Source organism: Mixophyes fleayi, chromosome 6 (genome assembly GCF_038048845.1).
Source record: "Mixophyes fleayi isolate aMixFle1 chromosome 6, aMixFle1.hap1, whole genome shotgun sequence".
NCBI lineage: Eukaryota > Metazoa > Chordata > Amphibia > Anura > Limnodynastidae > Mixophyes > Mixophyes fleayi.
The window spans coordinates 140,775,383-140,787,821 of NC_134407.1; the positions used below are offsets into that span (position 1 = coordinate 140,775,383).

Here is a 12,439-nt window from a genome sequence, read left to right on the forward strand (position 1 = left end):
ATGTCATAAGGATGCATCATTTGCAATCAGTCACAAGCTCACGTGGATGCATCTGCCTGAAAATGTGAGTTGTTTAAGTAGTATTTCTGGTGCTGCTGGTGTCGATCAGGAAGTCTTACCATCACGGACAGGCATACTTATAATTTTATTAGGTATATCTCTCCTGTTAGTTGTATGAAGTCAAATTGCTGAATCATTCAGACATTCCTTAGAAATTCCAAGCTCTGACATTTTCTCCCTCTTTTGTGTGCCCTAGAAAAATGACATATAGGTGACTAATACAGTTATGCGATATCATTGTGTATGGTCTGCTCGATGCTTAATTGAAAGTACTGGTAGTTCTATGACTGTACAGTAAATTATGTGTATTTTAATTAGAATAATGAAGTCTCCCTCATGACTTTCTCTTTGTTTATGTAGTTGCTGGAAATGATTATTTAAATGCCTGTATTCATTAGTCATCTGAGGATATCACACAGATTTTGGTAACTATATGATACATTCTCCCTTGCAATTTATTAACACTGATGATGCAATTAAGGCTCCTATTGTCTATTAACACAAGGCTTGCTTAGTTCTGGCATGCAGTAAACAGAAAGCAACTCTGAGCATTATCCAGGTTAATGCCGTAGGCTAGAATTGTACGGAAAGTGCCTTGCACCCTGTATAACATTTGCTACTACCACTAGTAGGTCCTATGCAAAACACGGCCAGACTAAAGAAATGAATTCTTATCCACCAGGTTTTTGCATTGCAATTTGTGATGTGTATAAATACTGCATTACAAGTAACAATAAGATAACAGAGTATTCCCAAACAAGTGCTGTCAACACATAAAGTAGATGCAAGGCTCGTTTCGTCACGTTTTCACACATAACTTTGTAAACTTCAGTAAATCCCTATTTTTTTGCACACTTTCACAGAGAACATCTGCCTCAGTTTGATCATGCGTGACACTTTTTTTTTGTCTCTATTATCTGTTCGTGATCACTGATTGACTTCAACCCAGGTTCCTGTCATAGGTGTCATCTGTAAGCATGCCGCACAGGTAGGTGCGCCCTGGAGCGCAATTAATAAAATGGAATTCAGGATCCATGGCTTCGCCCACGAGCAGTCAACAGTCACAAAGTGACAAAAGTGCTTCAGCTATCTGTGGCGTGGTATACGGGCTTCCTCTGAGTTGTTGTGAGGTAAAAAGTCAATGAGAAAATTGCATAGGCTTTTCCAATATTGCCCAGGATCTCCTGGAAGAGTGAACAGAAATGTGGGCCTGAAGACGCATATGTTATCTCTGGCTGTAGCAGAACTGAGGAGGAAGACTGTTCAACGCACTGAAATATGACAGAAAATGTCTGTTGTGGACATCTGCTGTAACACGTGCCTGTAAACACTGGCACCCTTTTCTGCATTAATCTACATCCTGTCCATTCATTTCCATTCACAAAAATCATAGCGTTAATAAAAAAGTAACTGGCAAATAAATATAATATATAACAAATTGTATAAATTACAACACATAAATAAGCAGTTCATAATATCAATTGCTATAAATCTCATGGTTTCCTGTCCCGTAAAGGGGGAGGGGCAAATTTAAAAGAAATGTATCTCCATGATGCAGAGGTTAATAAATAATAGTAGTCATATTGTTTTGTGACAATGCCAGGTGGGTAATAAATACATGTATCAGTCATGAATATAGTGCATATCCTCATTGCCTTAGAAAACACTAGAGGTAATACTGTTTCCTGGGAAATTGCAATAAGTTTTAATTAAAGTAGGGTGCCGTTTTCTCATTGGCCCTCTGATAATGTGTTGGCACAGTTTTTTTGCCACAGTTTTGTAAATGTACGTATGTGCTTCCAAATATTAAAACAAGACTGCAAACCCTACTGCTACAGGCAGATTGGCGCATGGAAAAATAATTTTTGGGGACATTCACGTGTTTTCTGCTTAGTCAGCATGAAATCTATTGTGCTGCATAAATGACCGGTCTCTGTTTCTTTTCTGCATTGTACATAGACTTGGGAGAAGCATGGCACAAAATAAACCACTGCTTAATCAGCAGCGAAGCCATAGAATTAAAATACAATAACTGATGCAGGACAGAGACATGGCACCTGAGTCTGTGTTGAAGAGCCCCTCTGTTCAAGCTGAGTTCCCTTTTCTACCAATGACACGTCACATTTCATGTGTTTTATCCCCAGAAAGCTTGGCTTTGCACATAAAAGTTCATTAAGAGCTAGAGTAGAGGTGATTATTTTTTTTGTTTTGTTTTGAAGAAAACGAGAGAAGTCAGAAGTATCCAATGTAAAATTCATATTGCACGGTTTAAAATAAATATTGTTGACAAATAATATTTTTTAGAAAGTAACAACGCTGTGGAATTTAAAAGATGGTGCTCTCATAGACTGGTGAAGTGCAACTGAGTATAATACTATTTTATGCCAAGTACCCTGATTTTTCAGTTTCTGGTGCCTTGTGCCATCAAAGAGGGCAGGAAGGCACAATGCTTTGTGCCTTGTTTCCTCGTGTACAGTTTTTCTCTATGCACATGGCTTTAGCTTTCTATGGCACACTCGTGCTCTGAGCCCTTGAAACAAGCTGACTCATAATGCTTGTTGAGATATGATTTGAGAGCAAATGTTTTCTCACACCGTTTGCACTTGTAGTGTTTAAAGGCAGAGTGTGTCTGCATGTGTGCACGGAGGTTGGAACGATCGGCAAAGGCCTTGCCACAGTGGGCACAACCGAAGGGCTTCTCACCGGTATGGGAGCGCATGTGGCCTTGTAGAAGCCATGGACGGCTGAAGGCCTTTCCACATACATTGCACTTATGTTTCAGGTTGTGGGTGAGGAGATGCATGGCCAATGCTGGCATAGACACGTATGTTTTGCCACAGGTGGGGCATTTCCTTGCCATCTTACTGTCCAGGCTGCGATGAGTTTGCTTGTGCCGACTAAGGTTGGAGGAGGTGGCGTAGGTTTTCCCACACTCGCTGCATGTGTGACGCTGGTTCCCGCGACTTTCACTGCCTCTTCGGGAACGTCCATCTGTGATGAAGAAAGCGTCTATTGAGTAGCTGTCTGTGACGGCGGCTTCCCCGCTGAAATACCCAGCAGAGAGGCTAGACTGTGGGCTGTCAGGCTCACTGTAATCATCATGTATTGGTGTGTAGTCCACTTCAGGTGATGGACAGTTTTTCCTGATTTTTTTTTTCTTTCCATCTTGGAATTCAGAAGATGTAATACAATGCGGTACATAGCCTGTGACAAGGACAGAATATAAGAAGATAATAGTGTTTTAGTTTACATTTTTTTACAGTGTATAAAAATAATAAAAAGTTCTAACTTAAAGGAACATAAATGTAGAAACATCACTTGCCTAGCAGCTGTCCATGCATTTGTTTTACTGGCTGCCCCTTTTCAACATATTAAGAACATCCCAGCATTCTCTATGGCTGGACCCTCGCACTTCTACTGCTCATGCTTTATTCCAATAGGGAAGCACATTAACACTCTGTCAGGATGCCACAAGAGATACTTTGTGTTCCACCCTTTGCATTCCACTTTGGAACGCATAAGGTGCATTCCAAAGTGGAATCTTACATTTTGAGTTTTTGTTGTGCACACTCCAGCTTAGTAACCGCAACAAATAACTGCCGTAACTTTATTGATTATATCAGTAAATAGCAGAAAATCTGCTGATGGGTGATGAGAAAGGAGACTAAGGGCTAGATTTACTAAGCTGCGGGTTTAAAAAAAAGTGGGGATGTTGCCTATAGCAACCAATCAGATTCTAGCTTTCATTTATTTAGTACCTTCTACAAAATGATAGCCAGAATCTGATTGGTTGCTATAGGCAACATCCCCACTTTTTCAAACACGCAGCGTAGTAAATCTAGCCCTAAGTTTTCTTTACTTATACCGCTACATTACATTATGAAAAGAGTATGATTTGGGTTACAAATACAATCAGGAATGTAGTAGATTATTGACCAACACTACTCACAAGTGCAAATCTGCACCAATAAGCTATCATCTGTTTAGTGCAATGTAATGTAAGCAAATGTCTGATTAGTTGTTAGGAATAATGCACCTTTCAGCGATGTTAGTAAATAGCCCTCACCATTTGAGCCAGTTACTCCATTTAGTTTTCTGATGACCTGAGCACTCGTTCTAATATGGTAAATATTGATATTGTTGATTAAAGACAAAAACAAACCACTAATACTAAACCAATAATGTAATTGTGCACCACAGTATGTCAGGAAATTGATGTAAAAATGTGTTCATATGATGCACCATATTAACTCATGTTGAGTTGGACGCAAATTGCGTTTTTTGGCGAATAATATGCTTTTATACTTCTGAGCATGAGCACAAAGCACTAATTCTTGAACTAGTAAGTAAAAAAAGTGTATTAAATGCTGAAAATGCAATTTGCATCCAACTCAACCTGACCCCCTTAATATACTCCCTTTTTTTTACTATTGTACCATATTCAGATTTGGTCTGTAAAATGTGGTTGGCTTTATGCTTTTTTTACAAATATTTGCTCAATTGCAACATTTCATCTGTACAAACAAGGCAAGATAATTGCATTAAGTACATAATTACTGAATTTCTGGGACACTCTTGAAATTTCGGTAGGTGTCCTGGAGTTGGGAGAACAGGCCATTCTCCCACAGCCAGTCCACTTCCCAATGAAGTGGGCAAGCTGGGGGCCTCCATAACGCAGTTTATCATGAATATTGCCCCTCCCCCACACAACACAATGCTCCCTTCCACAGTTGCAGTTCCGGAGGGGACAAAATGAATGTTAGCAAATATGATTAAGTACCAGGCATAAGATAGGTGGAGCTGGACTTCCCAAGTGGAAATGTGACACATTCATAGTGGTGACAGGAAGAGAAGTCAGTTTTTCATGTAAATATGGGAGCACTATACGTTCCTCACAAAGCTTTGATAACAATTTACTATTTAAGTGGGTCCACTTAATGCTGGCATCATGTTTAGTGTTATATGATGAGGATATTACATTTATAACTTTGCTGAACTGCCAGGAGAATTGAGACAATGGGCTCATTTTGCTCTACACACAACTAGAACATGTAATGTATAAATGTAAACAATGTTTGTATAAATGTAGGCAGTCAAAAGCTTATAGTCCAATTACTACTTAAAAGAGTTCTTGGTAAACATATGTATTAGTCTTTATATTAGTTTGTTTATTTTTATATATTTCCTGTATTTAACCACAGGAGTGAATATTGCCATTACCCTAAAGAAGGTATGTGTTGCCTGCACACAAAACAGACAGACATTTTGTGGGCTGGACCATCTTGGAGTCTATCCATTCACTAGAAAGTAGTGACATCACAGAGGGACGAGGCAGGAAATTAGATATTGTTTAACCTGTACTACTGGAAAGAGGACATAAAGTTTCAAATATCTAAAGCTTCATAAGTATGTATAGCCTATTTAATTATTTATTTATACCGGAGTCTTGATCATTTCCTGTGATCAAAACACAAGACTTCTATGTCATTTCTTTTATACATCTCTTCTTTGGAACTCAGATTTTAGAAGTGTCAGGTGCAAAAAAAATATGAGGTATCAATTGACTGTGACAGTAGGATTAAACATTTCCTCTATATTCATGTTGATACTGTGGAAACGACAGTATATTTGTTGAACTAGATTATTTATGTCATATGACCTTTATTTGTTAAGACCTAAAAATACCTTTAAAATTAAAGCATTGTATACAGAACTGTGTTTCCTCATGAAACATTACTATACACTACAAATAATAATATTCCCAGTCTGTTCTGAGCAATGTCACCAATATTTTGAAGTATTTCCACCAAGCTCATGAGATGCCAAGCATTAGTTGAAAGGAGGAGTATGATCAGGGGCAGAACAGTGCATTGTCCTATAGGAAAATTAGGGTAGGGGCCAGGCAGTGTCGTTTTTGCCTCTCTGCTCTTAATGTGCCTATTTTGAGCATACGTGCTCCAGCGCATGCATCATTCAGGGGAGGTTTCCACTCTGCTCTCTTGATAGCAGGACAGGGCCAGGGGAGCAGAGGCCTCAGAGGGGGCGGAGCATCTCAGCATTGCTGGACCCCCCTTACATCATTGTACTCCATATTGTTGTGCCCCTAAGTCAGTGGCGGATCCAGGGGGGGTCGATTGGGGCATTCGCCCCCCCCTAGCAGCAAAAAGCTAGGTCCCAGCCGCCGATTAAAATGGGAGGGGTGGGGCTAAGCGCGAGCGGGGCTAAATGTGGGCCAGCCAATCAGAGTGGTCCCAGCCGGCGTCCACAACGGGAGGGGCGGGGCCAATCGCGGGCGGAAGGCGGGGTTAACGCAGGCCAGCCAATCAGAGCAAAGGAGGGGGCGTGATTATGCAAAATCGCCCCCCCTAAACATAAAGTCTAGATCTGCCCCTGCCCTAAGTATGATGTCACTCGGGCAGGCTGGACTGGGGGTTAGGGGGGCATTTGCCCCCTGGGCCGGTCCCATAGTAGGCTACCTTGGGATGGGTCACTGTGCCACCTGTATTTTATTTCCTTTAAAATGTTCCTAATAGGCTGCTGAGTCGAGTCTTTCCTCCAAGGCTAAAATTTGCCAGCCCTCCCCTGATGTCACTGCTTTCTGGTGATGTCATGGTGAAGTATTAGGGCATGGAATCAGACTCAACACATTACAGGAACTTAAAACTTATAGTTTAAAAGTAACGTGTCCTCCTGATTGTAAACAACTATATTAATAATATGGTTGTGAATGTGCCAAATGTGATAACATTCCCCCATAGATTAACTGTCACCCAGCCGATGATATGGGTATCTTACTGTTTATTCATTTAGTAATTCATCATGATTCTTACATAATCTTTTATTTTTTAACAAAACTCATTATCCTGCTATAATATTCAGATATTCTCGTAGTGACCGAATACCCTACTGCACAATGTAACATAATAATGAACCTGTATGATCCACAGTTGTGTGTCCCCATATTTACTATTGTAAGACTTTCCTTCTGCAACTCTTTCAACTTGCTACAAGATATCCTGACCTATGGTCACTACATAACAAGGCATGTAATGGTATATAACGGCACAGGACGACACAGGACAATGTAGCGTAGCAGAAAGCAGTATATAGTGGTATAAGGTGTAAGGGAACTGCACAAGTTGTGGGCCCTCTACAGGTCGCATCATTGCCATGCCCTGGTTTTGCCATATACCATATTCCCCAGTTTCATTCACCATGAGCATATAAAATAAATAAAAAGTATTTCTTAGTGTGACCCAAAGCCCTATACTGAAGTAAGGATATAGTATTTTTTATCACTGGTCACTTTGCTTTCAGTACTTGTTGTACAGGGTAAAGTATTCCTAATGCCCAATCCATGCATAGAAGAAACACAGAGTAAGTATACTGTACATGTACTGTTATAATAAGTGTTAGCTGCTCCAGTTGTATCTAGTAAAGTAACATTCTTTCTCAGCGGCACTTCTAGGACACTTGTTCCCTTCTACTTCCCAGCTGTGACATTATTTACTGAACTGTTTTGTCGATAAGAGTGATCTATTGATCTGCAAGATGAGCCCGTCTCAAGAGCAGCAGAAAATGATGATCTCTGTTGAGATGCAGATCACCATTTGTTTTCTTTGTATGGCCCCTTAAATTGCTACGACCCACATTTTAGATGCCAAGTTCCCTGGTTGTCATCCTCTTCCCATTCATAGTTTGCAGCCAGGGGACAATGCAGCAGAGGTATATTCTCCTCTACAGTGGAGTATTTCAGCACTGGACAATGTGACCCTTTAGCTTCTTGCATCTCTTAAACCATTAGCGTGTAGTCAATACTCCATTTAATGCAAGCATTAGCTGGGGTCAGGCATTTCAAATGTGCTGTTCACTTAGTTTTCTCTCATTGTTCCAGCACATCTTCTACGTAGATATAATTCTGGCGCTGCCTGTCGTCCTAGCATTTCAATGTGAATGTATTGATAAATACGTCACTTGCCAGATCTTGTGATTGCTTTATAATATTAACTAAGATAAACCTATTCCTACATAGCAAACTCAATGACTCCTCTACAATGTCCAAACGTCACTTTCTACCATTAATAATGGCTTTCATCCTATCTGTGTGCATACTGTTGCCCACAGATGTGTCATAAGCAGGGTTGCTGCCCATCCTCAGCAGCCTTAGAACATGTGGTTTAGTAGTCAGGGAGCGATGTTCAATTCATGGCACCAAGGTGACACTAGGAAGCACGTGGACAGACAATCTTTGCTTGCAGCACTGTGGGTTTGAGAGGATTTTACTCTTCCCAGATCTGCTGCCCCAGCCATAATAGATAAGGATTGCAGATAAGTGAACCAATCTCCAGTGAACAAATCTTGGCTCATGCTGATTTCATGTATACAAACTAAGGTAAATCTAGCAGCTCATTGTCTGTGGTCTCATTAGGAAATTACCATCCCTGAATGTTAAACTTGCTTGCTCAATCTTGTTTGTGGATTGTGTGAACAGGACTAAGCTTAAGCCTAGTTTCCTGAAGGATACTTTTAACAAGAAAAGCTGTAATTCGTTTGGGTATTACAAGATTTATAGACTTTAAGGATTGGATGCAGATATCTGCACCAACAATGGTAGTGTGTGCTGCTGTATTCTTACTGCATGCAGTATGGTGCAAAAGTACACAAATCTCTTGTCACTATTTCGCCAAATTTCTTCTGGGTGAAGGTTCTCCCACCTGTACTACACTGCTTTTATATATTATCAAGTGATGGGTTTATGGACTGCTAACTGATGCAACAGCTATCCATCTCTATTAATGGACCCATGCCATATGATGTCACAGATGTGTTCATTTTCATAGCTTGTAGTGGTATACTGTTTTATAATACCATATACAGCTTGATAATGCCCTGTGCCACTGTATATCCTCCAGGATAATATGCAGCTTGTTGCTCAATTGCATACGCTGCCTTAGGCTTGAAAACTGCAAATGACACTGTTTTTGTGAGCAATGCTGTAAAGATTGAGAAATACATGACTGCTGTAATATGGGACAATGCTTCCACAGACTATCCATCTCTCCTCACAACATGGTATTTTTCCTCATATAACAGTCAGGTTCCTGCATCCTTGTTTGCAGAATGTGCAGTCACATGGTCCAGGTACAAAAAGCTTTCCTCAGCAATATTTCACACCTCTCAAAGCACACAGCAAGGTTATTTTCAAGAACATGACTTTGAGGCACAACACCTTCCTTCCTGCTCTCCTATCTTTGTTACTGCATCATTAATCTCTACTCGGAGGTTCTCTTGGCACCTGTTTGAACTTAGATTGGGGTCTTGTAAAATATCTATTTGCTAGTTCACGCCACTGACTGTTGTAGCAGTAGCAGAAACAATAATAATGTTAGGGGTACATCTTGTAACAATTTGATTAAATGCTACAAGTCCTGGGACCACTGTCATAGCTGTATAGCCTCTAAATTCATATGAAGCCATATAAGAATATAATTTTCCTAATAAATTGTGAAAGTTGCTTTTTTGAAGCAAATATACCCCTAACAGCATTAGTCACAAAGGCTGTACTAGCACATAACACTTCAGATTCATGTCAGTACAAGATCTGTGACCCGCAAATAGAAACTGGGAAAACAGGAGTTTCTGAGAAAACCTATTATGTGTTATGTGCTTTAATATAAGTTTTGTTGACTTTATGTGGACTGCGAGGCTTAGTTCTGCAGGGTTCTATGCTGATGTTCTCTGCTATTCGTGTGTGTGTGTGTGTGTGTGTGTGTGTGTGTGTGTGTGTGTGTGTGTGTGTGCTGTTTTCCAGGTTTCATACTTTCATTGCCTAAAATTGTGGAAAAATATAAATGACGGCACCTTTTCTCTCAGGTTACAAAGTCATATAAATCTCAAACATTGTTATGGGGTGTCAGTGCACTCAGTGAATGCTCCTGATAGTTTGCTCAGTTAAATGCCTGTACTGTGGTTTTGTATTTATCTTGATAAATTTGGCCAACCTCATTCATTCATGATATTTGCAATGTTTTATTCATGAGGGTGATCGTTAAACATTAATTTTATAAAAGTTCTAACTTTGTATTTCTGTTTAATGCTTTCAAACGAGTTGAATTTTGAGTGTAATCTTTGGTTCATTTGTTGACAGGATCCCAAAAAACATGACCTCAGCTATGAGACTCTTTTCCTGCTACCACTGTAACTTTGAGCCAGACAACCTATACCCTTTCAGCTTTCCAGCAGGGCATGCTGGGACTTGTAGTTGCCTAGCAGCGTAAGGCCACAGGTTGCCCAAAACTGATTGTAAGCAGATTGTTTTGTAATGCATAGGGTAGAGGTGGTTACTGTGTCTGCCTTTTCCCAGAGCGTGTTAGTGTGAGGTTGTCTTGCTTTACTAAAGAGACATCAGTTCTGACTGCAGCTCAGAAAGAATTGTGTTTTAGATTCTAGTCTTAGAGCAAGATGTGCTTAGCTTGCTAATTTCCTGCCCTGGGACTGCAAGTAAAATCTCTGGAGTAGGAGGACAATGGTATTCTGTAAAGTGTACACAATGGGCCCAGCCTCTCTTAATGATCCCAATACAGTATATACTGAAAAAAAAAAGAAGCAAAAATGAATGGTAATTTCAGTAAAGGCAGATCTTTTAATTTCTTCCTTCCAAGCAGATCTGCTTGTCTCAGGATGGTGCCTCTTAAAAGGCTTTAGAGAGAGTCTTTTGGCTGCCGCATGAACAATGATGTCCCCGGAGAAGGCTTAGATCCCCTCCCCCCATCCTTTATGTCCTCCCCTCTGTAAAGCTCTGGCATTCACTCCTCTAACAGACATCAAGGGCCTGATAGTACAGGAATTAATACCTTGTTCTCACAGAAGCAAAGTACCACAAATTGAAGCAAAAACATGGATAATGTAGCTTATTCCACAGGTGATAGCGGTACAATGTGACACTACTGTGTAGCTAGGCACCTTGTAGAGCAGTGATCTCACAAATCACCTGTGTTGTGTTGACATTGGCTATTATACACCAAGCTTGCTTGTGAACTTTTGCATAGTTTTACTGTTAATTACATTGTGTACAATATGTTGTAGTGTTTATTATTGTGTCACATGACTGGATTTTCTTCTGCTCTGCTGTGTGTCTCATCTAAGTTAAAATCCCAGGGCTGCCTGGTGAGGGCTGGGATAAACCCACACTTTAGGGTTAATAGATGAAACCTCCTGGCCCTAGCAGCAACATATTCCACAAGTCATCAGTACACAATGGTTTGGTTTCAGCAGCCTGTCCCATATATACATAACAGCCAACTCTTACACCTGAGTCCAGGAACAAACACTTTAAGACCAATGCAAAATATGGAGAGTTTAATAAAAATAATTTCTAGTCTTTCCAAAGCATGTGCTTGACATTACTGTAGTAATGTGATCCTGTAGTAAATGAGGTCTGTATCATGTTATTCCCTAAAACAATACAAATGTTTGCCTAAAACAGCTACCATTTGTACCTATGGTGCCAACTTACCGTTTTCAGCAACAGGGACCCCCAAGCTTCCCACAGTGCTGGTGAGCGACTTCCCCAGGACACAGGGATCTTTAAAGTGGTGGTAATTTGATGTTGAGAAGTCATCTAGTTTTATCTTCTTCACCAGGAAAGAGCGTGGCATGGTGAGCTCTACAAGGGGCTCCTTTTGTTTAGCGACAGTCTTTAAAGAGAAAGGGACTGTGCCTCACATTCAGCACTGGACAGCTCCGACTTTCTGCAGTGTGCGGAGAGAGTGAGAGAAAGGAGATGAAGGGAGCTGGAAAGGAGGGAGGGGGGAATCTGGCAGCAATAGCTGAGCTCAGCACTCATGCTGTCTTTATATGGGACGCAGGCCTGAGATCAGGTGGTGCTTTGCAATGGAGCTGTTTAGCTCCCTAATCCATCAAATGTCCCCCAGGACAATCATCACATTACCAGTGAACCGGCTGTGCAGACATAGAGAAAGAGACTGCCTCTTGCCTACTTACTTATAGACAATGCAGAGGAAACAAGTAATGCAGTGCAGCATGGAGAAAAGGGAGAGCTATTTTTATCTAACTACAGTACATGCTTGCACCCTGCAACTTAGTTGTGGTATGTCCTGCATGTAGAGATCACTGGGAAACTTTCAGCGCATGAACAATGCCCTGTGATAAATCCTCTGCAGCTGAGAGTTCTTATAGGCTGCAAGAGGCTCTTAGAGAGTGGATAATAGGATGTGAAGTGATGTTGTTATTGTGTTACTTAACCTTAGCAATTGCATTTTTGTCTTATTTCTGCATTCTTGCTAAAGATCAGCAAGCAGAACTACAATACATGGAGAGGTGAGAAGGAAAGACAAGCACTAAAGAATAAGATCAGGAA

The 12,439-nt window shown here is 40.6% G+C and overlaps 1 protein-coding gene across 1 annotated transcript; it reads right to left on the reverse strand.

Annotated features, from left to right (window-relative positions):
- Positions 1–1,135: 1,135 nt before the first annotated feature.
- SCRT2 (scratch family transcriptional repressor 2) lies at positions 1,136–11,846 on the reverse strand. The gene is made up of 2 exons (XM_075176583.1): positions 11,576–11,846; positions 1,136–3,264 (listed from the first exon to the last, which is right to left on the reverse strand). Exons 1-2 carry the CDS (start codon positions 11,715–11,717, stop codon positions 2,558–2,560), a joined length of 849 nt encoding a protein of 282 aa, XP_075032684.1. The 5' UTR covers positions 11,718–11,846; the 3' UTR covers positions 1,136–2,557.
- Between the last annotated feature and the right edge of the window lie 593 nt (positions 11,847–12,439).

Excerpts from the sequence above, each read along its gene's own strand:
- SCRT2 (XM_075176583.1), bottom strand. The coding sequence starts at position 11,717 with ATGCCACGCTCTTTCCTGGTGAAGAAGATAAAACTAGATGACTTCTCA. Across the intron at positions 3,265-11,575 it reads GGTCCCTGTTGCTGAAAACG|GCTATGTACCGCATTGTATT; the intron begins GTAAGTTGGCAC and ends TCCTTGTCACAG.